The sequence below is a fragment of the Hylobates moloch genome, unplaced genomic scaffold, assembly GCF_009828535.3.
Source record: "Hylobates moloch isolate HMO894 unplaced genomic scaffold, HMol_V3 SCAFFOLD_5, whole genome shotgun sequence".
Taxonomy (NCBI): Eukaryota; Metazoa; Chordata; class Mammalia; order Primates; family Hylobatidae; genus Hylobates; species Hylobates moloch.
In genome coordinates, this window is record NW_026652280.1 from 98,861,485 (window position 1) to 98,884,251 (window position 22,767).

Genomic DNA, 22,767 nt, shown 5'->3' on the forward strand with positions numbered 1-22,767 from the left:
ACTGCGCCACTGCACTCCAGCCTGGGCGACAGAGCAAGACTCCGTCTCAAGAAAGAAAAAAAAAAAAAAAAAAGAACTTCCTAGTAGCAGCCAGTCAGCATCTTCAAAAAGGAGTGTGTCCTCTCAGGGGCCGGCAGTGGGTTAGGCCTGAGTGTCTGCCCCCTCCACTCTCAGAGATCTCTGGGCTTTATCCTCATGCTCACCAGGCACCTGGAAGGCAGGAGTGGGTAGAGGTGAAAGGGTAGCTCCAGGAGCCTGGAAGCCACAGCTCAGGGGTGTACCCCAGAGGAGAAGGAGCAGCAAGGAAGGAAGAAGGCAACTTGGGCCACAGGAGGCGAGGCAGGGAAGGGAGACTCAGAGGGTGTGAGGGCCCAGCGATGTCTCACCTGCCAGTGAAGTTGGTCCTCATAGCACTGGGAGTCTGGGGGGCAGTCCAGAAAGGGTAGCTTCAGCAGGAGCCCTGGTGGTGGTAGGGGAGGATCTGTGAGGCTTCTCTGCCCCCCACCATGGAGGAGGGTGCCGCCCAGTGCCACAGGGCACAGGGGTCTAGGAGGCATAAGACCAATATGATGCCTGTGCAGGCAAAACACAGCGGTATTTGTTGAGCATCTACTATGTGCCAGGCCCTGTGCAAAGTGCTTGACTAGTTTTGCTTTCCTCAGTAATCACAACAACCCTGCAAGGCCAGTATTATTCCTGTATTACAAAGAAACAAGACTCAGAGAAGTTAAATAATTTGCTCAAGTGTGTGCAGTTGGTAATAGACCAGTTCCTGATTCCATCATGAACCACAGCTGCTGAGCTTTCTGTGGCTTCCCACACAGGAGGGGCACAGAAAATGCTTATTGTGGCCGGGCGCAGTGGCTCACAGCTATAATCCCAGCACTTTGGGAGGCTAAGGCAGATGGATCACTTAAGGTCAGGAGTTCAAGACCAGCCTGGCCAATATGGTGAAAGCAAGCCCATCTCTACTAAAAATACAAAAATTAGGCAGGATGTGGTGGCTCATGCCTGTAATCCCAGCACTTTGGGAGGCCAAGGCAGGTGGATCACCTGAGGTCAGGAGTTCGAGACCAGTCTGGCCAACATGGTGAAACCCCATCTCTACTAAAAATACAAAAATTAGCCGGGTGTGGTGGGGGGCGCCTGTAATCCCAGATACTTGGGAGGCTGAGGCAGGAGAATTGCTTGAAACCGGGAGGCGGAGGTTGGAGTGAGCTGAGATCACATTGCACTCCAGCCTGGACTACAAGAGCGAAACTCCGTCTCAAAAAAAAAAAAAAGGCCAGGCGCAGTGGCTCACACCTGTAATCCCAGCACTTTGGGAGGCCGAGGCGGGTGGATCACGAGGTCAGGAGATCGAGACCATCCTGGCTAACACAGTGAATCCCCACCTCTACCAAAAATACAAAAATAAAAATAATAAGCCCAGCATGGTGGCAGGCGCCTGTATTCACACCTAACCTAGTGCTTCGCAGACGTTAACGTGCAATCAAATCACCTGGGAATCTCTTTTTAAAAGATCGTAGATTCTAGGCCGGGCGTGGTGGCTCACGTCTGTATTCCCAGCACTTTGAGAGGCCGAGGCAGGCAGATCACCTAAGGTCAGGAGTCTGAGACCAGCCTGGCCAACATGGTGAAACCCTGTCTCTACTAAAAATACAAAAAATCAGCTGAGTATGGTGGCAGGCGCCTGTAGTCCCAGCTACTCGGAGGCTGAGGCAGGAGAATGGCTTGAACCCGGGAGACAGAAGTTGCAGTGAGCCGAGATCGTACCACTGCACTTCAGCCTAGGTTACAGAGCAAGGTTCCATCAAAAAAAAAAAAAAGAAAGGAAGGAAGAAAAAGGAAGGAAGGAAGGAAGGAAGGGAGGGAGGGAGGGAAGGAAGAAAGGAAATCTCGAGGTGAGAGCAGAAGGGAGGGGATGCTGAATCAGGTTTTATTTTGAAGGCCAAAAAGACTAAGGCCAAACATGAAGAGCGACTGCCTGACCCAGGGCCATGGACAGTGTGCCTCTGTGGAAGGTTTTCGCACTGGGGTCTGGAGGTGGCAGGCCATCTCCTGCCCTCCTTGTCCCTGCCCCACATGGCGCAGCCATCCCCTCCTAGGCCTCAGCCTGAGGTTGGGCTTCCCTCTAGTGGGCAGAGGGAGCAGCACAGGCAAGCATAGACCCGTAAGAGAGGGCCTTGCTAACCTACCTCACAGACCCCTCAGCTGCCCTCAGCACCAGAAAGGAGCAAGCACCTGCATGCATCTCTGTGCCTGCAGGAGGTTGGTTACCCCTTAACCCACAACCCAATCCCTACTTTATGGCACAAAGTAGATGCTCCATAAATATCTATGAGTGGATGAATTCATGTCAGGCTTATAGGATCCCATGCCCCTTCCTCTAGAAAATCCAAGGTTACTCACCTCCGAGGCCCCCACCCACAGAGGCAAACATCAGTGTGACAAACAGCCCAAAGAGCTGGTGCATGGCCTGTGATGTGGCACTGTGCTGGCCCTCGGCTATGAGTGGAAACACACTCTCCAGGCTGCAGGGAGACCAGATGGCGGAAAGGCAGGGGTAGGGGGAGAGAGGGATGCAGCCCGGAGCCAGGGCTGCTCATGGCACTGGAACTCACGCTGGGGGACAGGAAGTGGCCAAGAGGGTCTCGAGGGTACATGCCAGGCTGAGTCTCACCTCCAGGCCGCTGCTCAAGCCAGGCCCACAGCCTGGAACACCTTCCCACCCTCGTAGGCCAGCAGACACCTAGGCACCTTTCAAGACTCCATTTGTGGATTGCTTTTGCCCACCCTTGATGTGCAAAAATAGATTCTAAGGGTCATTATCTCTTACTGACCCTTCAGTAACAAGTAACACTCGAAGTCATTTGTTCCATGACCTTCTGCTTCACTTGATTGAGGACCAGGAGGGCAGTTTCTGGGTTGGTTTTGTTAACTCCAATTTCCTTTGCTCCCAGAATATGGATGAATGAATGAATTCATTCTTTTTTCTTGGTCACACACAGTGAAAGAGAATGACAGAGGTCATTCCGGAGGGATGACGACTGCAATGCGGGTTGGGAGGAAACTCACCCATCTCCATAAGCTTCATGGGTGGCAAGCCCAGCCACAAGGACCCCCAGGAGGGCCCCCAGGACCCCCGGCATCCCATGGAGGTTGTGCACTCCACATGTGTCTTGGACTTTGGATTTCGATTCAAGGACGGGCTGGAGGGCAGGACAGATCATGAGTCTCCTGTGCCCACTACCGACCACCGCGTCCTGTTGGAGAGGTGGGACCGAAGACTCCATGTTCTGCCCAGGCCCCAAGAGGCATCTATACCGTGAAGAACTTGTACCCCAGTGTGGAGACAGTCCCAGCCAAGAAGCCAGCTGCCAGAGCCCCAAAGGGTGTCAGCATCATTTCACTTGAGGTCCCCACCACAACCCCTCCGGCCAGCGCTGCATTTTGGATGTGGACCTAAGGGAAGAGCAAGGTGTTGGAGGCCCTTTCAGATCATCACACCCACAGCAACCCAACCCTACCCACCACAGTGACACCTACTGCTTCTGGAAGTCCCTCTGCCATCTAACCTCTCATGGTCCTGCTACCATATCAGCTCCCATTCTGACCCCATAGCCACCAGCACAGATGGAGCTCCTATGCCTGTGCCCTTATCTGTTCCCCGGGAGAATCTTTCTTGGGGGTCTCAGACCTCTCCTCCCCTGCCCAGGCCACCCCCTCTGCCTCTCTGAAGTCCTCTTCCCCATACCATGTCAAGCCTCCCATCTTCCCCTACAAGGGCTGACAAGGCAAAGGTGCCAAGGGTGCTGGCAGCCAGGGAGTAGTATGTGTTGAGGGCCGTCCGATGCTGCCCAGCCCCCAGCGCTGTGAGTGCAGCATTGAAGCTAGGCCAGAAAATCCACAGGAAGATGGTCCCTAGATGGTGGACAGGCAGGCGGAGTGAGAAGAAGGAAGTGGCTGCCACGCAAGGTACAAGTTGTATAACTGCAGGCAAGTCACCTACCCTCAGCAGCCTCAGTTTCCTCATCTGTTCAGTGGGATTGATAATAATACCACCTTGGGCTAGGCACGATGGCTCATGCCTGTAATTCTAGCACTTTGGGAGGCTGGGGCAGGCAGATCACTTGAGCTCAGGAGTTTTGAGACCAGCCTGGACAACATAGTGAAATCCCATCTCTACCAAAAATACAAAAGAATTAGCTGGGCATAGTAGCACATGCCTGTAGTTCCAGGTACTTGGGGGGCTGAGGCAAGAGGATCGCTTGAGACTGGGAGGCAGAGGTTGCAGTGAGCTGAGATTGTGCCACTATATTCCAGCCTGGGCTGCAGAGCCAGACCCTATCTCAATAATAATAATAATAATAATAATAATAATAATAATAATACCACCACCTCATCAAGTGGCAATTAAATGAGGCAATGCACATAAATGCATAGCCCATGGCCTAGCAGGCACAAAACGCCCAGCAAATGGCAGCTATTGAAGGGCACTGGCACTAAAAGAAACTACTTGGTTGAAAACCATGGAACGTTGAATTTTTTTTTTTTTTTTTTTTTTTTTTGAGACAAGCTCTCACTCTACCGCCCAGGCTGGAGTGCAGTGGCATGATCCCAGCTCACTGCAACCTCCGCCTCCCAGGTTCAAGTGATTCTCCTGCCTCAGCCTCCTGAATAGCTGGGACTTCGGGCACCCACCACCACACCCAGGTAATTTTTGTATTTTTAGTAGAGATGGGGGGTTTTCACCATGTTGGCCAGTTTGGTCTCGAACTCCTGACCTCAGGTGATCCACCCACCTCAGCCTCCCAAAGTGCTGAGATTACAGGTGTAAGCCACTGCATCTGGCCAGAACATTGGCATTTTTTAAGTATCAAAAAAGGAAAAGAAGGCCGGGCACAGTGGCTCACACCTATAATCCCAGCACTTTGGGAGGCTTGAGGCAGGCGGATCACAAGGTCCAGGGTTCGAGACCAGCCTAACCAACATGGTGAAACTCTGTCTCTACTAAAATTAGCCAGGCATGGTGGCGCACTCCTGTAATCCCAGCTCCTCAGGAGGCTGAGGCAGGAGAATTGCTTGAACCTGGAAGGTGGAGGTTGCAGTGAGCCGAGATCACGCCACTGCACTCCAGCCTGGGAGACAGAGCAAGACTCCATCTCAAAAAAAAAAAAAGAAAAAGAAAGGAAAGGAAAAAAGGCAAAGGCCACTACATGTCAGGGACTATGCTGGGTACTTGATACACATATCAGGAAAACAATGATAACCTCAATCTCTCCTAGTGAGGGTGGACCCTTCAGTGTTTGAGAGAGGCCTCTGTTTGCTGAGTACTGAATGGGCTGGGCCTGTGCATTTTGGGAAAGAACTGGGAGTCCATGTACCCTGCCTTCCTGCATGAGGTTGCCAGGTCCATCCTGGAGGGAGAGAGAGAAGGACCCGAAGGACAAGGTGAAGGAGAAGGCTGGGGACCCTGTGGTGTAAGCCAGCAAGGTAGGAGGCTTAGGGACCACTGTGTCCTGAGTAGTCTGTTGGGTGTGTCTTCTCCCAGCAGCCCGGCAATCTTGAGTAAAATCTCCCACACTCACATTTGCATCCTGTAGGTGGAGCATTTGTGGGAGAATCCAGGAAGGGGCCTCATTCCTGTCTGGGTGACACTAAAATCCAGGAGCTGGGAGGCAGACAGCTGAGAATGTAAGTCTCCTGGGAACGCCTGGAAAACTTGGGGAAGCCTTTGGAATTCAAGGCAAACTTATCTGGGTCTCAAAGGGCAAGGAGGCCTCAGCTGTCCTGGGGTTCTTTGTAATCTGACCCAGCAGTGCTGAGCACTCCTAAGCCAGCCTCTCTCTTTCATATAGGAATAGGTACTTCAGTCCCTATTCAATACCTTCTATGAAAAAAATTTAAAATATGGATTTGCCTTCTGTCTGCAGCTATGAAAATAGAGGAACAGAAGCCGAGGTGGAGGCACATGCTTAGAAGCAGGTGGTGGTGGCGGGGCGTAGTGGCTCACGCCTGTAATCCCAGCACTTTGGGAGGCCGAGGTGGGTGGATCACCTGAGACCAGCCTGGCCAACATGGTGAAACCCTGTCTCTACCAAAAACATAAAAAATTAGCCGGGTGTGGTGGCACATGCCTGTAATCCCAGCTACTCGGGAGGATGAGGCAGGAGAATTGCTTGAACCCAGGAGGCAGAGGTTGTGGTGAGCTGAGATCGCACCACTGCACTCCAGCCTAGGCAACAGAGCAAGACTCCATCTCAAAAAAAAAAAAAAAAAAAAAAAAGAAGCAGCAGCAGCAGGAGCTCCTAGCTCCTATGGGTCCCTGGGGTGACCCAAGACCCTTCCTCTCCTTATCCCTGCCTGAGAGTGCAGGGGCTTCCAGGCATCGGGAATCTCCTGGGAGGAAATATCCTTAGGAGGCGGAAGGCAGCACCAAGGGCCGGCAAAGATTGCCTGTTTGCCGGGAACGAGACAGGCAAAGGCCTGGAGGTGAGGGCAGGCAAAAAGCTGAGTCTGGCTGGAGCCTGAGCCAGCGAGGAGGGAGGAGGAGGGGTTGACGTGGCAGCTGAGGAGGCCACTTTCTAACCTGTGGCTGGTGGGAGCCCTGGAAGATTTTAAGTAGGGATGGAGGTGGATTTAGAAAGGATCCAGGGCATATGCATTCCCCAGGGCTGAATTCTAAGAACTTGTCATAAAACTGTTGAGAATGGTAAGTGCAGGTCCCAGAGCTCTCACAGCAGAATCCAAATGGGAAGTGAATGCCCAGGCACAACCCCAGGACTGCAGTCAGCACCCCGAGAGACAGTCACCTCTGGCCCAGATCAGAGGCCTCCAGACCAGCCCCCTGCCCTGCTACCACACCTCGAAGGCCTCACCAATCATGGCGAAGAGGTCTGAATGGTAGACGGAGCCCTGGCGGTGCTTGCTTTTCTCCAGCTGGGGCCTGTACAGAACCCATGAAAGGACGAGCCTGAAGTAGGCACCAAAGGTGTGGATAGTCATGGAGCCTCTGGCATCTCTCACCTGGGGAGGTGGGGTGAGGTGAAGAGGCAGCACCCTGCCCCCGCCCCCATCCCCACGCTCCTGGCTCAGAGGCTGACCTTGACCACCCCCTACCCCCCACTCCATCCCTCCCCAGACTCTCACCCCCAGGAGATGAAGGAGCACAAACTCATTGATGCCAAACAGCACCCCCTCCAGCAGGGCCATGAGCAGCAGCTGTGCAGGCCCGGTCTTGCCCAGGACGGCACCAAAGGAGATGAGCATGGCCCCCGCACAAAAGTCAGCGTTGATCATGCTGGGGATGGGGCAGAATCGGGAGCGCAAGAGGGGTCAGAGAGGCTGGCCTCTGGGCTCCTGCCTGGCATGAAGCCAGGGCAGCATGATGTGGTGGGTGGGGTGGGGTTGGAGTTCTGGAGAGAAGACAAGGAGCTCAAGCTCCTCCCTGGAGTTGGAAGGGATCACCTGGCCCTGTTTGTAGATGAGGAAATCGAGTCTCAAGGAGGCTCTGTGACTCAGCTGACAAAGTCCACAATAGGTGGAAGAACCAGAGCTGTCTACCCTTCTCGCAGCTCTTGGGGAACAAGGGCCCTAAAGAATGAGGAAGTGGGGCTGAGTGTGAGGGTCAAGGATGGGAGAGGAAGTCAGGCAATAAGGACAGGCAGGACACCTAGAGAAACCAAGTGACGCCCAGAATCATGAGTCAGGAAGCAGACTTGAAGGACAGGGCTAGATCTGGGGCCCATGGGCAGGGGCCTCCCGAGTGAACCTTGGGGAGCTGGGTAGGTGGCGGCTGCCCACCTCTCCACGCCAACATGGATGTGGCCACCGTGGAAGGAGTGGAGAAAGCCCTGGACCAGTGTGGACCACTGCAGGGCAAAGGTGGCCAGGAAGAAGGTGAAGCCCACGCTGCTGAAGCCGTAACGCTGCAGGAAGACCATGAGGAAGCCAAAGCCCACGAAGACCATGGCATGCACGTCCTGGAAGCCTGCAGCGGGCAGGGACAGGTGGGGCACTTGGGGGCTGCTCTAGCCATAGCCCATAATCTAGTCAGCTACCCTGCCAGTGCCCCTGGCTCTCACCATCCAGGGCTGCCTTGAGCCAAGCCTATAAAACTCCCCAGGCATGTCAGGGGCTCCCAGCCCTGAGCCACCTGCACAGAGCTGGCCAGCTTGGAGCAGTGGGACCCCGACATCCCTGCTGTCCTCATGTCAGAGCAAGGGAGTAAAGCCTTCTGCTCTATTCATTTGCCCCATCCCTGGGTCTCTTACAACAGACTGGCTAGAAGTCCAACCTGTGCTGTTTTCTGCTGCAGTCCCTGCCTCTCTCCATGCTCAAAATTCTCCCCACTACAGACTTCTTTTCAACATTTCCTCTGTGCTAGAAAGTCCTTCTTGACATCTACCCTCCATCCCTCATACTTCAGAGACTATACCTCTTCCTTTTGAGGATTTTTAAGTTATTATTATTACTAGATGTCTTGCTCTGTCACCCAGGGAAGAGTGCAGTGGCATGATCATAGCTCACTGCAGCCTCAAACTCTTGTACTCAGCCAGTCCTCCCACTTTGGCCTCCTAAGTTGCTGGGACCACAGGTGAGGCCCACTGTGCCCAGTTATTTTTTAAAAAATTTTAAGGAGGCTGGGCTCAGTGGCTCACACCTGTAATCCCAGCACTTTCGGAGGCCAAGGCAGGTGGACTGCTTGAGGCCAGGAGTTCGAGACCAGCCTGGCCAACATGGCGAAACCCGGTCTCTACAAAAAATACAAAAATTAGCTAGGCATGGTGGCACGCACCTGTAATGCCAGCTGCTTGGGAGGTTGAGAGACAAAAATTGCTTGAACCCAGGAGGCAGAGGCTGCAGTGAGCCAAGATCGTACCTCTGCACTCCAGCCTGGGCGACAGAGCAAGAGTCTGTCTCAAAAAAAAAAAAATTTAGGAAATAGCTTTAAACTGTTAACAGAGATGACCTCAGAGAAAAGGAATTGAAGGAAAAGGGGGACAAGGCTGCTGTGTTGCACAACTTCAATGCAAATGATGCCCTCTGGGGTTGTGCAACATGGTGACTCTGGGAAGGATGATTTTACTTTTTAGTTCATTTCTATAGTTTGAATTTTTTAACTTTATAGATGAATTACTTGAAATTTTTAAAGAGTCAATGAGGTTTATGGGCAGGAAGATTTGGGGCCTTTTCTGTTTGGTTTCTATTCTGTACCACTCTGCATAAAAAGCTAAACCGATAAAAATAATATATAAGGCTGGGTACAGTGGCTCACACCTGTAATCCCAGTGTTTTGGAGGCTGAGTGGAGAAGACTGCTTGAGGTCAGGAGATTAAGACTAGCCTGGACAACATAGTGGACCCCCCATTTATATAAAACAATAATAATAATCAGCTTGGCATGGTGGCAGGTGCCTATAGCTACTCAGGAGGCTGAAGCAGAAGGATCGCCTGGGCTCAGGAGTTTGAGGCTACAGTGAGCTATGATCACATCACTGCACTCCAGCCTGGGTGACAGAGTGAGACCCCATCTCTAAAAAATAATAACATACAATAATATTGAAAATGAGGTCGGCTGGGCATGGTGACTCACACCTGTAATCCCAGCACTCTGGGAGGCCGAGGTGGGCAGATCATGAGGTCAGGAGATTGAGACTATCCTGGCTAACACAGTGAAACCGTGTCTCTACTAAAAATACAAAAAAATAGCCAGGTGTGGTGGCAGGCGCCTGTAGTCCCAGCTGCTGGGGAGGCTGAGGCAGGAGAATGGCATGAACCTGGGAGGCAGAGCTTGCAGTAAGCCGAGATCATGCCACTGCATTCCAGCCTGGGCTACAGAGCAAGACTCCATCTCAAAAAAAAAAAGAAGAATGAAAAAAGAAAAAAGAAAATGAGAAATGAGGTAAATGCAAATACTTTGCTTTAGTGATTACCTTGTTCTGTAACTGCCCCCCTCCCATCTATTTGTAAACTTGTAAATAAGGTTTGAATCAACCTGGTCTGATGTTCAGCCCAACCATCTGGTCCTGTTTTCTTTGTCTGGGGTCTATGTTCATAGTAATACCATGCTATATTTTTTACTTTAATCAAGAAACACCAGAGAAAGCTTGTCATGAGCACAGTTACTGAATTTGTTGTAAATATGTTATTGAGAAATGGGCGATTATCACCCTAAACCCAAATTTTATAGCTTCACATGAAAATTTTTCTTTTTTTCTTGACAGAGTCTCGCTCTGTCACCCGGACTGGAGTGCAGTGGCGTGATCTCAGCTCACTTCAACTCCCGCCTCCTGGGTTCAAGTGATTCTCATGCCTCAGCCTCTCCAGTAGCTGGGATTACAGGCACGTACCACCCCGCCTAGCTAATTTTTGTATTTTTAGTAGAAGTGGGGTTTCACCATGTTGGCCAGGCTGGTCTCAAACTCCTAATCTCAAGTGATCCACCTGCCTCAGTCTCCCAAAGTGTTCGGATTACAGACATGAGCCACTGCACCCAGCCACTTCCCACAGGAACTGGTCTGCTTTCCCACCTTCAGGCAGCCAAGGTGCTGAGCACCATGGACTGGGCTCTGGGAATGTAGCTGTCATCAAGGCAGCCACAGTCCGTGCTCTCACAGAGCAAGGAAGACAGGCATGGAAGAGTCAAAGAACTGCATGTGTGAGGCTTCCTTGGCTGCCTGGAGCTCAGAGTTCCACTGGAATCACAACTGAACAACTGTAGGCCCCGTATGTGGTTCATTATTTATGTTCTGCTTCTCTCCTTTGCTTTTCTTATACACATGTTTTGGTTGTAAATGACTTCAAATCTCTTGTAGAAAGAGATTGATCATAAAGGAAACAGGCTGGGCATGGTGGCTCACGCCTGTAACCCAGCACTTTGGGAGGCCGAGGTGGGGAGATCACAAGGTCAAGAGATCGAGACCATCCTGGCCAACATAGTGAAACCCCATCTCTACTAAAAATACAAAAATTAGCTGGGCATGGTGGTGTGTGCCTGTAGTCCCAGCTACTCGGGAGGCTGAGACAGGAGAATCACTTGGACCCAGGAGGCAGAGGTTGCAGTGAGCCGAGATAGCGCCATTGCACTCCAGCCTGGCAACAGAGCAAGATTCCATGTAAAAAAAAAAAGAAAGAAAGAAAAAAAAAGAAAAGAAAAAAAAATTATGCTCCCCTTTTTTTGTGGAATCTGATGAGGCACCGACAAGTCAGAAAATAATTACTGAACTTTATTTATTTTTGTAGAGATGTCAGTCTCACTATGTTGCTGCCCAGGCTGCTCTCAAACTCCTGACCTCAAGCAATCCTCTCACCTCAGCCTCATGAGTAGCTGGGATTGCAGGCATGAGCCACCACACCTGGCTCAATTACTGAACTTTAGAATGCAATCAGTAACTTTGAGAGAAACATGCTTTTATGCTTTTTTTTTGTGCCATATGCATGGGCAGACAGGAAATGAGTTAGCAAGGCCCTGGAAGAGGGCTGGATATGTGCTGAAATTAGAGGTCTGAGGCCAGGCGCAATGGCTCACGCCTGTAATCCCAGCACTTTGGGAGGCTGAGGTGGGTGAATCACCTGAGGTCAAGAGTTCAAGACCAGCCTGGCCAACATGGTGAAACCCCGTCTCTACTAAAAATACAAAAATTAGCCAGGTGTGGTGGTGCACACCTGTAATCCCAGCTACTAGGAAGCCTGAGGCAATAGAATCGCTTGACCCGGGAGGGGGAGGTTACAGTGAGCTAAGATAGTGCCATTGCACGCCAGCCTGGGCAACAAGAGCGAAACTCTGTCTCAAAAAAAAAAGAAATTAGAGGTCTGCAGCTGCCAGCCCTAGGGTTGGGACACTAAATGTCCCCAACCCTGCACTACTTCTCCAGACCTACCCACTCTCCAAATCACCCAGAACCTAAAACAGTAACAGATGAATGAATAAAGAAAATGTGGTATATATACACAGTGGAATACTATTCAGCCATAAAAAAGAATGGAATTCTGGCCAGGCGAGGTGGCTCATGCCTGTAATCCCAGCACTTTGGGAAGCCGAGGCAGGCAGATCACCTGAGGTCGGGAGTTCGAGACCAGCCTAACCAACATGGAGAAACCCCGTCTCTACTAAAAATACAAAATTAGCCAGGTGTGGTGGCATGCACCTGTAATCCCAGCTACTCAGGAGGCTGAGGCAGGAGAATTGCTTGAACCTGGGAGGTAGAGGTTGTGGTGAGCTGAGATCGTGCCATTGCACTCCAGCCTGGGCAACAAGAGTGAAACTCCATCTCAAAAAAAAAAAAAAAAAATTGAATCCTGTCATTCGTGGCAACATGGATGGAACTGGAGGACATTATAAGTGAAATAAGCCAGGAATGGAAAGTTAAACACTGCATGCTCTCACTCATATGTGGAAGCTAAAAAAAGTTGCTCTCATAGAAGTAAAAAGTAGAACAAAGGATAATAAAGACAGAAGAGTGGGGGAAGGGGGAATAGGGAGAGATTGTTAAAGGGTACAAAATTTCAGCTAATTACATCTAAGATAGAAGGAATAAGTTCTAGTGATCTATACCTATACCTAGCGATCCCCAACCTTTTTGGCACCAGGGACCAGTTTCCTGGAAGATAATTTTTCCACAAATGGTTGGGGGGTGGGGGATGGTTTCGGATTGATACTGTTCCATCTCAGATAATCAGGCATTAGATTCTCATAAGGAGTGCACAACCTAGATCCCTCACATGCACAGTTCGCAATAGGGTTCACGCTCCTATGAGAATCTAATGCAGCCATGATCTAACAGGAGGTGGAGCTCAGGCAGTAATATTCACTCACCTCCTGCTGTGCAGCCCCCGTCCTAACCAGCCTAGGAGTTGAGGACCTTATAGCACTGTAGAGTGACTGTAGTTAACAATAATATATTATATCATTTCAAACCTGTTTTAGGTTCTGGGTGATTTGGGGAGTGGGTAGGTCTGGAGAAGTAGTGCAGGGTTGGGGACATTTAGTGTCCCAACCCTAGGGCTGGCAGCTGCAGACCTCTAATTTCTTTTTTTTTTGAGACAGAGTTTCGCTCTTGTTGCCCAGGCTGGCGTGCAATGGCACGATCTTAGCTCACTGTAACCTCCCCCTCCCGGGTCAAGCAATTCTATTGCCTCAGCCTTCCTAGTAGCTGGGATTACAGGTGTGCACCACCACACCTGGCTAATTTTTGTATTTTTAGTAGAGACGGGGTTTCACCATGTTGGCCAGGCTGGTCTTGAACTCTTGACCAGGCTGGTCTTGAACTCTTGACCAGGCTGGTCTTGAACTCTTGACCAGGCTGGTCTTGAACTCTTGACCAGGCTGGTCTTGAATGTTCCCAACACAAATAAATGATAAACATTTGAGATGATGGGGAGAAAAAAAAACAGAAAGGGAGAGGCATCACTTAAAACTCAGCGTGCACCCTAAGTTCTTTTAGCCTCACTGCCTGGCTGCTTTTCTCCTTGTGCAAACAGTAAAGAGAATCCATGTCTATTCTTGTGCTCAAGGACAGCAAGATAAGGAAGGGTGTTGGGTCCAAGGGCTCCTGACCATTACATGCCAAAACCAGTCCAGAACTTGTGTGGCATAAGTGTTTACATCTCCCACCCCAGGTTTGTTTGGAATCAAAACTCAAGGCTCTGGCCTTTCAGCTGGAGTCTAAACATCAAGAAATCTCCTTCTCTGGGGACATTCCACAATGGGAAATTCTTTTTGGGCTCTGAGAGGTGAGGGGCTGTTCCAGCTGGAGGTGGAGGAAGAAGATAAGGCAACCTCTCAATATCCCCTTTAGAGGATGCCTGTGTGGGTGGGACGGAGTCTGATGCCCACCCCACCCCACCCCCACCAAACCCATGCACTTTTTTATTTTTTTGAGACAAGAGTCTTGCTCTGTTGCCCAGGCTTGAGTGCAGTGGTGCCATTACAGCTCACCGCAGCCTCAACCTCCTGGGCTCAAGCAATCTTCCCTCCTCAGCCTCCAGAGTAGCTAGGACTACAGGAGCTTATTACCACACTGGACTAATTTTTTTGTTTTTTATAGAGACGAGGTCTCACTTTGTTGCCCAGGCTGGCCTCAAACTCCTGGCTTCAAGCAGTCCTCTCACCTCAGCTTCCCAAAGTGCTGAGATAACAGCATGAACCACGGTGCCCAGCCCCAAGCACTTTTGATTGGAGAGAAGATAAAGCTCTCCAAAGTCCTCTATTACTCTCCCTCCTTCCCTTACTGCCCCTCTGCAACCCAGCTAGATAACTCCTGGACCAGACAAGATTATGGGAGAAGACAGCTGTTAAAGCTGGGGCTTTGGCATCTAGCAGAGCTCGGTTTAAATTCTAGGTCTGGCTGGGCGTGGTGGTTCATGCCTGTAATCCAAGCACTTTGGGAGGCTGAGGCAGGAGAATTGCTTGAGCCTGGGAGGTGGAGGCTACAATGAACCATGATCATGCCACTGCACTCCAGCCTGGACGACAGTGAAACCCTGTTTCAATCAATCAGTTAATTCCAGGTATCCCCGCCTCCTTCTGATCCTATGACCTTGGACAAGCCTCTGAGCCTGTTTTCTCATCTGTAAAGTATGGATATTAAATATGATAATCAAGAAGAAGCAGGAGGAGCTGAGGGGGCCATCTCCTCCAACTTCCCCACCATCCATCCCGCCTGCCTCTAGGGGACAGTGGGGCTGTATTCTCTCTCCTAGAAGAGATCACAAGCCACTCTGGTCCTGGTCACATCCTTCATCCCCCACCTCTTCCAAGAAGATCCTGATTCCATCTATCCTAAATCCCTCTCTCTGCAAGTAAGGTCTGTGAGATGTATAAAAAAAGAACCTGTCCATATTTTTTCAGAACGCTTTCTCATGTTTGCTTCTGTGGCCCTTTAGCCCTGGCTCTTTCCCCTTCTTTGTTATTTTTCCATCACTTGCTTTCTGGAAGAAGAGGCTTTTAGTGTAGGGGGAAGGCCACAGATGGGGAATCAAGAGACCTGGTTCTAGCCTGGTTCCTTCTGTAACTTGCCATGTGATTGGCCAGGTCACATGACCTCTCTGGCTCACTCTCAGCATCTGAGTGGGTGAACCAGGTGGGCTCTCAGGGTCCTTCCAGCAGAGAAAACAGACGGACCCTCAGACTAGCCATGTCTTGGCATTGGCCAGTCCTGGAGCTCAACAACAGTTGCACAACTCCCTTTCATCTCCTGAATCAAAGGGCAGTGGCTGCACCTCCCTCTGGCCCTGACCCCTTCCCTTGGGCAGAAGGACAGGTGAGGACCCGGCTCATCAAAGCCCCAGGCTCTAGGGACCTTGCACCTCCCTCCTCCCCAACCTTACCCCACAACAGTATCCAAGTCCACAGGAATGGAAACCTAGGGCAGAAAAAGAAGTAGGAATCCCACCTCTTATATCTCTATTATTGCAATTCAGGGATGAAATGCTGTATGTCCGAGGAGAGCCTACCATGTAATAAGGAGGGCTTCGAGGAGAAGCAAGTCAGGGGTTCATGGCAAGCAGCCAGGTCAGACCCTTACACAACAGCTTACTTCTGTCAGACTCTGGACTGTTCCCTCCCAACTCTCTATCCTTCTTTTCTAGCCAGGGCTGTGGATGAAATATGGGGAGGGAGGAGCTGTAGCCCCTTCTGCCTAGGGTGGGTGGGCGGTCTGGTGCTTCATGCCCAAGTCCAAATTTCCACCTCACTCTCTATATCCTCAGCATTTTGAGCTTCATTTTGTTGGGTCTAGAACAGGGTGAGGTGGGGATAGCCTGCCATGAGCTCTGCATACAGAAAGTAGGGTAATAGGGCCAGGTGTGGTGGCTCACGCCTGTAATCCCAGCACATTGGGAGGCCGAGGCAGGTGGATCACTTGAGGTTAGGAATTCAAGTCCAGCCTGGCCAACATGGCGAAACCTCGTCTCTACTAAAAATACAAAACTTATCTAGGCATTTTGGTGGGCGCCTGTAATCCCAGCTTCTCGGGAGGCTGAGTGGGGTGAATCGCTTGAACCTGGGAAGTGAAGGTTGCAGTGAGCCGAGATTGTGCCATTGCACTTCAGCCTGGGCAACAGAGTGAGACTCCTTCTCAAACAAACAAAAAAAAAGAAAGTAAGGTAGTGAGAGCTGGAAATTTTTAACAGGAGACTCTCACACTCTAGGCCTTGTTTGAATGCATCTCCTTTAAACTGAGGCATCCTTTTTCCCCTTGCTCAGATGGGAAAAACTGAGGCTTGGAGATGACCTGCCTAAGCACTTGTGATAAATTCTGGGAGATCTGGTGCTCTTGGTCCCAGCTGCCTAGGGCCTGAATTGCAAGGCAGGGTCCCCAACCTTTGAAGGTGAGGCTCTATTCCCATGGGGCCGAGGGTGGTGGTGGGAGGTTAACTCTCTCTCTATTGAAACTTGTCAGCAGGCAGGAGACTTGTGGGGCAAAAAGCTTAGGATGCCTGAGTTCTAGTTCCAGCTCTGCCACTCACATGATGGGTGATCATGAACAACTCACAACCCCTCAGAGACTTAGCTTCCCCCTCTGTGAAATGGACTAATGATGCTGCCATGCTTCCTGCCAAGTCTGGGGGTTGCTGCTCTGTGATTAGCAGGTAGAGGGTGCCTCATTTTCTTTCTTTTTTTCTTTTTTTTTTTTTTGAGACAGTCTCACTTTGTCATTGCCCAGGCTGGAGTGCAGTGGTGCAATCTCAGCTCACTGCAACCTCCACTTCCTGGGTTCAAGCAATTCTCCTGCCTCAGCCTCCCAAGTAGCGGTGATTACAGGTGCCCGCCACCATGCTCGGCTATTTTTTTTTTTTTTTTCTCGAGATGGAGTCTCGCTCTGTCACCCATGCTGAAGTGCAGTGGCGTGATCCTGACTCACTACAACTTCTGCCTACCAGGTTCAAGAGATTCTCCTGCCTCAGCCTCCCAAGTAGCTGGGACTACAGGCGCCCACCACCACACCCAGCTAATTTTTTGTATTTTTAGTAGAGACAGGAGTTTCACTATGTTGGCTAGGCTGGTCTGGAACTCCTGACCTCATGATCCACCCACCTTGGCCTCCCAAAGTGCTGGGATTACAGGCGTGAGCCACCGTGCCCGGCCTAATTTTTGTATTTTTAATAGAGATGGGGTTTCACCATGTTGGCCAGGCTGGCCTTGAACTCCTGACCTCAGGTGAACCGCCTGCCTCGGCCTCCCAAAATGCTGGGATTACAGGTGTGAGCCACCACGACTGGCCAGTTGCCTCATTTTCTCTTTGTCTCTGAAAGGACCAGCTTTGAGGGACTGGGGAAGAAATGCCTGATCCTAACTGGTCTTGGCTGCCTACATGTGTGGGCGATTCATACCTAACACCTGCCATTATGACCTCTCACAACCCCACTCTTACCCTCCCTGCCCAGCAGGATTCTCTTTTCCATGCTGAGGGTGGAGCCCCTAGGAAAGGCGGTCTCGAACAGCCCAGCAAAGCCCAATTAGGCCAACTGAGAGGTGGGACAAGAGGATGGTTAAAGCTGGGGCTCTAGATCTGGCTTCCAATCCCAACTCCCCCACTTCTGACTGTGTGACCCTGAATCAGCCACTTAACCAAGCCTCCGTTTCCCCACCTTTGTCTATCTCATAGACTAAGTGAGATAAGGCATATGTATCAGCACGGTACCCTGGATCATAGCAGGCACTAGTGAAAGGGTGAGATTTTAAACCCAGAGCCCCTCCACCTCAGAGCGAGATGGCTGCCCAGCTAAATGCGGGCACCCAAATGCTCCCTCCCAAGACACCGGAGGGTCTTTGCAAATCTTGAGGTCTTTGCTTCCCGCGCGCCCTCACCCCGCACTCACTTGGGTAGCGAAAGTAAAATTCATTGTCCGCGCCGGGCGCGGTGGCTCACGCTTGTAATCCCAGCACTTTGGGAGGCCGAGGCGGGCGGATCACGAGGTCAGGAGATCGAGACCACGGTGAAACCCCGTCTCTACTAAAAATACAAAAAATTAGCCGGGCGTGGTGGCGGGCGCCTGTAGTCCCAGCTACTCAGAGAGGCTGAGGCAGGAGAATGGCGTGAACCCGGGAGGTGGAGCTTGCAGTGAGCCGAAATTGCGCCACTGCACTCCAGCCTGGGCGACAGAGCGAGACTCCGTCTCAAAAAAAAAAAAAAATTCATTGTCCGCGTTACTGTGGTTGCCCCGGTGCCAGAGGGCAGCGTCGGTTTTGTGGTTGTAGCGGACAAAGACAGCAAAGAGGACGGCAGTGGCGCCCTGGAGGAAGAGACACAGCAGGGGAAGCTGCAGTCGCCGGCCCGCGGCGCGGCTAGGAGACCCGGCCATGGATCTGGGCTGCGATCTCGGCTGGCGCTCGCAGGCTCTGGCAGACAATCCCCGGCGGCAGGGCAGGTTTCACGGAGCCCCGCCCACAGAGGCCCCGCCCGCGGAGGCCCCGCCCTCCCTGCCGCAGGCCCAGGGCCCCGGGGACCAGGAGCGGGGCGTCGTGGGGGTCCTGGACCCTCGGCCCGAGGTAGGGCCAAGACTTGGGGAAGGGAGTCGCACAGTCCTGGCGCTGACCCTGGCACTGTTACGGTGCCAGGTCCTTGGACGTGACCCTGGAAAGGCGCCATGTGTTCTGCCCTGATAGGGCACAGCTGTGGGACCTGGGGGTGGGAGAACCCGCACCCTCATACATGATGTTACTTTAAAGTGTCTCCCAAGGAGTAAGTGGCCCTTAAAGACCCTGGTCTGGGCCAGGTATGGTGGCTCACGCGTGTAACCCCAGCACTTTGGGAGGCCGGGGTGGGTGGATCACTTGAAGTCAGGAATTCCAGACCAGCCAGGCCAACATAGTGAAACCCTGTCTCTACTAAAAATACAAGAAAAAAAAATTAGCTGGGCGTGGTGGCGGTGCCCCTGTAGTCCCAGCTACTGGGGAGGCTGAGGCAGGAGGATCACTTGAACCCAGAAGGCAGAGGTTGCAGTGAGCCGAAATCGTGCCACTGCACTCCAGAGTGGGCAACAGAGCAAGACTGTCAAAAAAAAAAACAAAAAAAACAAAAAACAACAGAAAACGCTGGTCTGGCCCCTCTAGGGTTAACACAAGAGAGAGTTAGGGGTTACTCAATCTTTTTCCCTACTGAAAAAGCAGAGATGGAAAACAGAGATAAATAGTGCTCTCCAGGCACTGATGATTAACCAGGCTGGGGTGTCTGGGCCTCTGCAGTGGAGTCCCTTACACCGCTCCAAGCAGTGTAAGGTAAGGGACTTTCCCCCTTCCTACCCCCAATCTGTACCACACCACAGGGAAGCAGGCTGGGCAGGGGCCACACTGACACCCAGGTTCCCTGCGTGCCCACAGTGGATGTGGGAGAGCCTGGGCTGCCTCTGCAGCTGGAGCGGAGGGAGGCTGAATGCAAGGAGGGCTTCTCAGTTCCAAGTCCAGAGTTCCTCATTACCCAAGCAAGATTGGCATCCACTGGGGGCCCAGTAGACAGACATAGAGGAGACAGACATAGAGGATACAGACATTTATTGAACACTTACTGTGAGGCAGGCTTTGGGGATGAACCAGATAGCCCCTCCCTCCAGGAACCATTGTCTGGTGTGGAGACAGACACTTAGGAGGAAATTTGATTACCAGTGGGATAAGCGACCAACCCAGAGAAGAACAGAGACTGCAGGGGTCCAGGAGGAGGGGCTGCAGAGGCCCCAGGGATGGGGTAAGGGAGGGGACTGAGATGGAGAATTGCTTCCTGAGAAGGTAATGAATGTATGAAGGTGATCTGGAAGGACAACCTATGAATTGGACAAGTGAAGAAGGAAGAGGAGACATTATAAGAAGTGGGACCAACAGAGACCGAGCCTGGCAGTGTAAGCATCCCCTGTGTTCAGGAACTCAGGCTGGGGGAGGCTGGGGGCAGTGCTGGGAAGGCCCTGAAAGCCCTGCTAAGGCACAAGGCCTCTACTCAGTGGGTTCTGGGCCACTGAAGTGTTCTAAATAGATGTGGAACCCTGGCACTATTGGTTCTGACACCTGACACCTCCACAGGGTGAAGGCAAGTATTCCATGGGGCTGGTGGGAGGGGAGGCTCTCTGTCTATGCTGCAGTGGCAGCCCATCCCAGGTCCGCGTGTCTGAGGGAGCCATAGTGTGGAAGGAACCCGTGAGTGTCTGTAATGGTGTCCCAAACTCCAGTCCGAAGGAAAAGCTGCCACTGCCATGAGTATGGCCTAGGTCCCCAGGGGCCAGCCTCCCCCCATAACAGATGCAGGGCAGGGCTCCTTCTCAGGAATGGGCAGGGATGGGGTGAAGAGTAGAGCCCCCGGCCGGGCGCAGTGGCTCAAGCCTGTAATCCCAGCACTTTGGGAGGCCGAGGCGGGCGGATCACGAGGTCAGGAGATCGAGACCATCCTGGCTAACATGGTGAAACCCCATCTCTACTAAAAATACAAAAAATTAGCCGGGCGTGTTGGCGGGCGCCTGTAGTCCCAGCTACTTGGAAGGCTGAGGCAGGAGAATGGCGTGAACCCGGGAGGCAGAGCTTGCAGTGAGCCGAGATCGCACCACTGCACTCCAGCCTGGGGGACAGAGAAAGACTCCGTCTCAAAAAAAAAAAAAAAAGAGTAGAGCCCCTAACCTCTTCCTTTTCTTTCCTGCTGCCCCTTCCCCAGCTCACTTCTACCTCCCCTCAGGGGTTCCAGCCTCTGACACAGAGTGGGCTCTGAAGGACAGTTGGATTCTAGGTATCCAGTTTCCCTAACTCAGGTGCCAGCCAGGGGTCCGACTCTGGGTGGCAGACTCTGGTAGCACTGTACCCATCTGGCCAGGCGGGCTTTCTGGCCCTCAGTGGCCTCTGTCCCAGAGAGACTGTCTGTCCCTACTTGCTCAGCAGGAAGCTTGTTTTCTAGCCCTTCCTGGGGCAAGGGGTATATCAGGTCAGAATCCTTTGTATAATGATTCAGCATCTGGAGGCTCCACCCAGGCCCAGCCTTCTGCCCCAAGATACTGCCTAAGTCCTATTTGGGAGTGGGGGGTTGCTCAGGGCTGTCCAATCAGGGACTGGACAGGCCCTGGGATGGGAAGAGCCTTCAAAAGCTGCAAACCAGGGAAAACAAGGAGGAGTAGGCTGGGCCTTCCCAGCATCTTCTGGGAACTGCCTCCCTGATTCCAGCCTCCTCCATCTCTTTGTCACCTGTTGTGGCCCTTAGTCTCTTTTAATTCCTCTGGGTCTCTGATTCTCTCTCTTCTGTTGCTCATTCATTCACTCAACGAATACTCATTTAGCACCAACCCTGGGCCAGGTCTGGGGCTACAACCACAGGTTCTAGTCAAGATATAAAACAGGGCTCGGTCCTGGGGCCCCCTGCCTGGCAGGTGTTAACCTCTTCGTTGCTGGATTATGGGGAGATCTAAAGGAATCCTCCTGGCCCAGGAGAGCTGGGCCAGTCTCTGGAGGGTACACTTAGAGACCTTTGGGCAACAGCTACTTTCCAACTTGAATGGGATAATCTTGATATTTCAACAGCTAGTGAGTACCAGCTGAGCTGGTATCAGCCCTGGTCCAGCAGAGAGCAAGACCCTGACAGCCCTCCCCTTCTGAGGGTCCCCTCCCTGGCTCCCCCACCTATCTGAGGACTCCCCTGCCAGGCTGCCACCTGAGAGGATCTTAGAGGACCCCCTGGACCACCACCTACCGAACACTATGGAGAGGCTTAGTCCATGGTTTCCTTTTGGATTGTGAAGTGATGTCAAGGCCCTTGGTCCTCCCCCTGCCTCCTCTGGCCCTGGTAGCTCTCATGGAATGGTGAGGGCTTCATCTCTCACTCCTTCCACTCCAGGCCTCCTCTGAGAAGCCCCTGACTCCACCATCAGCTCTCATTCTGCCTGGCCTGAGGTCTGTCCCATCTTTGACCTTCCATCTCCAGATTCTAGCTGTGACCAGCTGAGCACCAGAAGGGTGGCTAAGGGGAACCAGTGTCTGCTGCCTGCCCTGGCCAAGACTGGCCAGTTTGTCCCTGGGGACCAGGTATTTGAGGTTACTGAGTAACTTGGGGCTGCTCAGAGCTGATTTCTACCAGGGTCAACTCCTCCCAACCTCCTGCTCTCTTGGCTCAGGAATCCCCAAAGCCACTTGGCTCCTTTAGTTCCATGGAGCCACCCCCAGTGTTTATGTTGGAAAGAGAGAAAAAGAGCAAAGCACCAGAGTCAATAAGGCTCTTGTTCATCCATCCATTCATTCATTCGTTCATTCATCCATCATCCATCATCCATCATCCATCCATCCATCCATCCATCCATCCATCCATCCATCCATCCCATCTTTACTGTATGACCTTGGGCAAGTAATTGAGCCCTCTTTGAGTCTCATTTTTCTTATCTGTAGGAGTAATAACATAGTTCCTTTGTGGAAGTATAAGGATTCCAAATAATTGATGTAGATCACTGGCATTTTTTTTTTTTTTTTTTTTTTTTTTTTTTTTTTTTTTTTTTTTGAGACGGAGTCTTGCTCTGTCGCCCAGGCTGGAGTGCAGTGGCGCAATCTCGGCTCACTGCAAGTTCCGCCTCCCGGGTTCACGCCATTCTCCTGCCTCAGCCTCTCCGAGTAGCTGGGACTACAGGCGCCCGCCACCACGCCCGGCTAATTTTTTTAATTTTTTTAGTAGAGACGGGGTTTCATCGTGGTCTCGATCTCCTGGCCTCGTGATCCGCCCGCCTCGGCTTCCCAAAGTGCTGGGATTACAAGATCACTGGCATTTTTGTAAGCATTCAACAGATGTGCTGATTATTCTTGTTCTGATTG

At 51.8% G+C, this 22,767-nt stretch overlaps 1 protein-coding gene across 3 annotated transcripts; it reads right to left on the reverse strand.

The window, feature by feature from the left end:
- Positions 1-87: 87 nt before the first annotated feature.
- On the reverse strand, positions 88-18,317 carry RHBG (Rh family B glycoprotein). 3 transcript variants are annotated; one of them, XM_032154165.2, is made up of 12 exons: positions 17,826-17,849; positions 17,542-17,543; positions 16,007-16,077; positions 7,807-7,993; positions 7,153-7,303; positions 6,882-7,029; positions 3,758-3,924; positions 3,328-3,465; positions 3,079-3,212; positions 2,413-2,534; positions 387-460; positions 88-210 (listed from the first exon to the last, which is right to left on the reverse strand). In XM_032154165.2, exons 1-12 carry the CDS (start codon positions 17,847-17,849, stop codon positions 142-144), a joined length of 1,287 nt encoding a protein of 428 aa, XP_032010056.1. In that variant the 3' UTR covers positions 88-141. The 3 variants fall into 3 exon arrangements, with proteins under 3 accessions (XP_032010056.1, XP_032010055.1, XP_058295138.1); XM_032154164.2 differs by lacking the exons at positions 16,007-16,077; positions 17,542-17,543 and adding an exon at positions 18,154-18,317 and having other exon boundaries at positions 17,826-17,857; XM_058439155.1 differs by lacking the exons at positions 16,007-16,077; positions 17,542-17,543 and adding an exon at positions 18,137-18,317 and having other exon boundaries at positions 17,826-17,840.
- Between the last annotated feature and the right edge of the window lie 4,450 nt (positions 18,318-22,767).

Coding starts and splice junctions, on each gene's coding strand:
- RHBG (XM_032154164.2), bottom strand. CDS start 18,308: ATGGCCGGGTCTCCTAGCCGCGCCGCGGGCCGGCGACTGCAGCTTCCC. Junction 7,994..17,825: donor ATTTTACTTTCGCTACCCAA/GTGAGTGCGGGG, acceptor TGCCCGCTGCAG/GCTTCCAGGACGTGCATGCC. Junction 461..2,412: donor TGTGGGTGGGGGCCTCGGAG/GTGAGTAACCTT, acceptor TACCACCACCAG/GGCTCCTGCTGAAGCTACCC.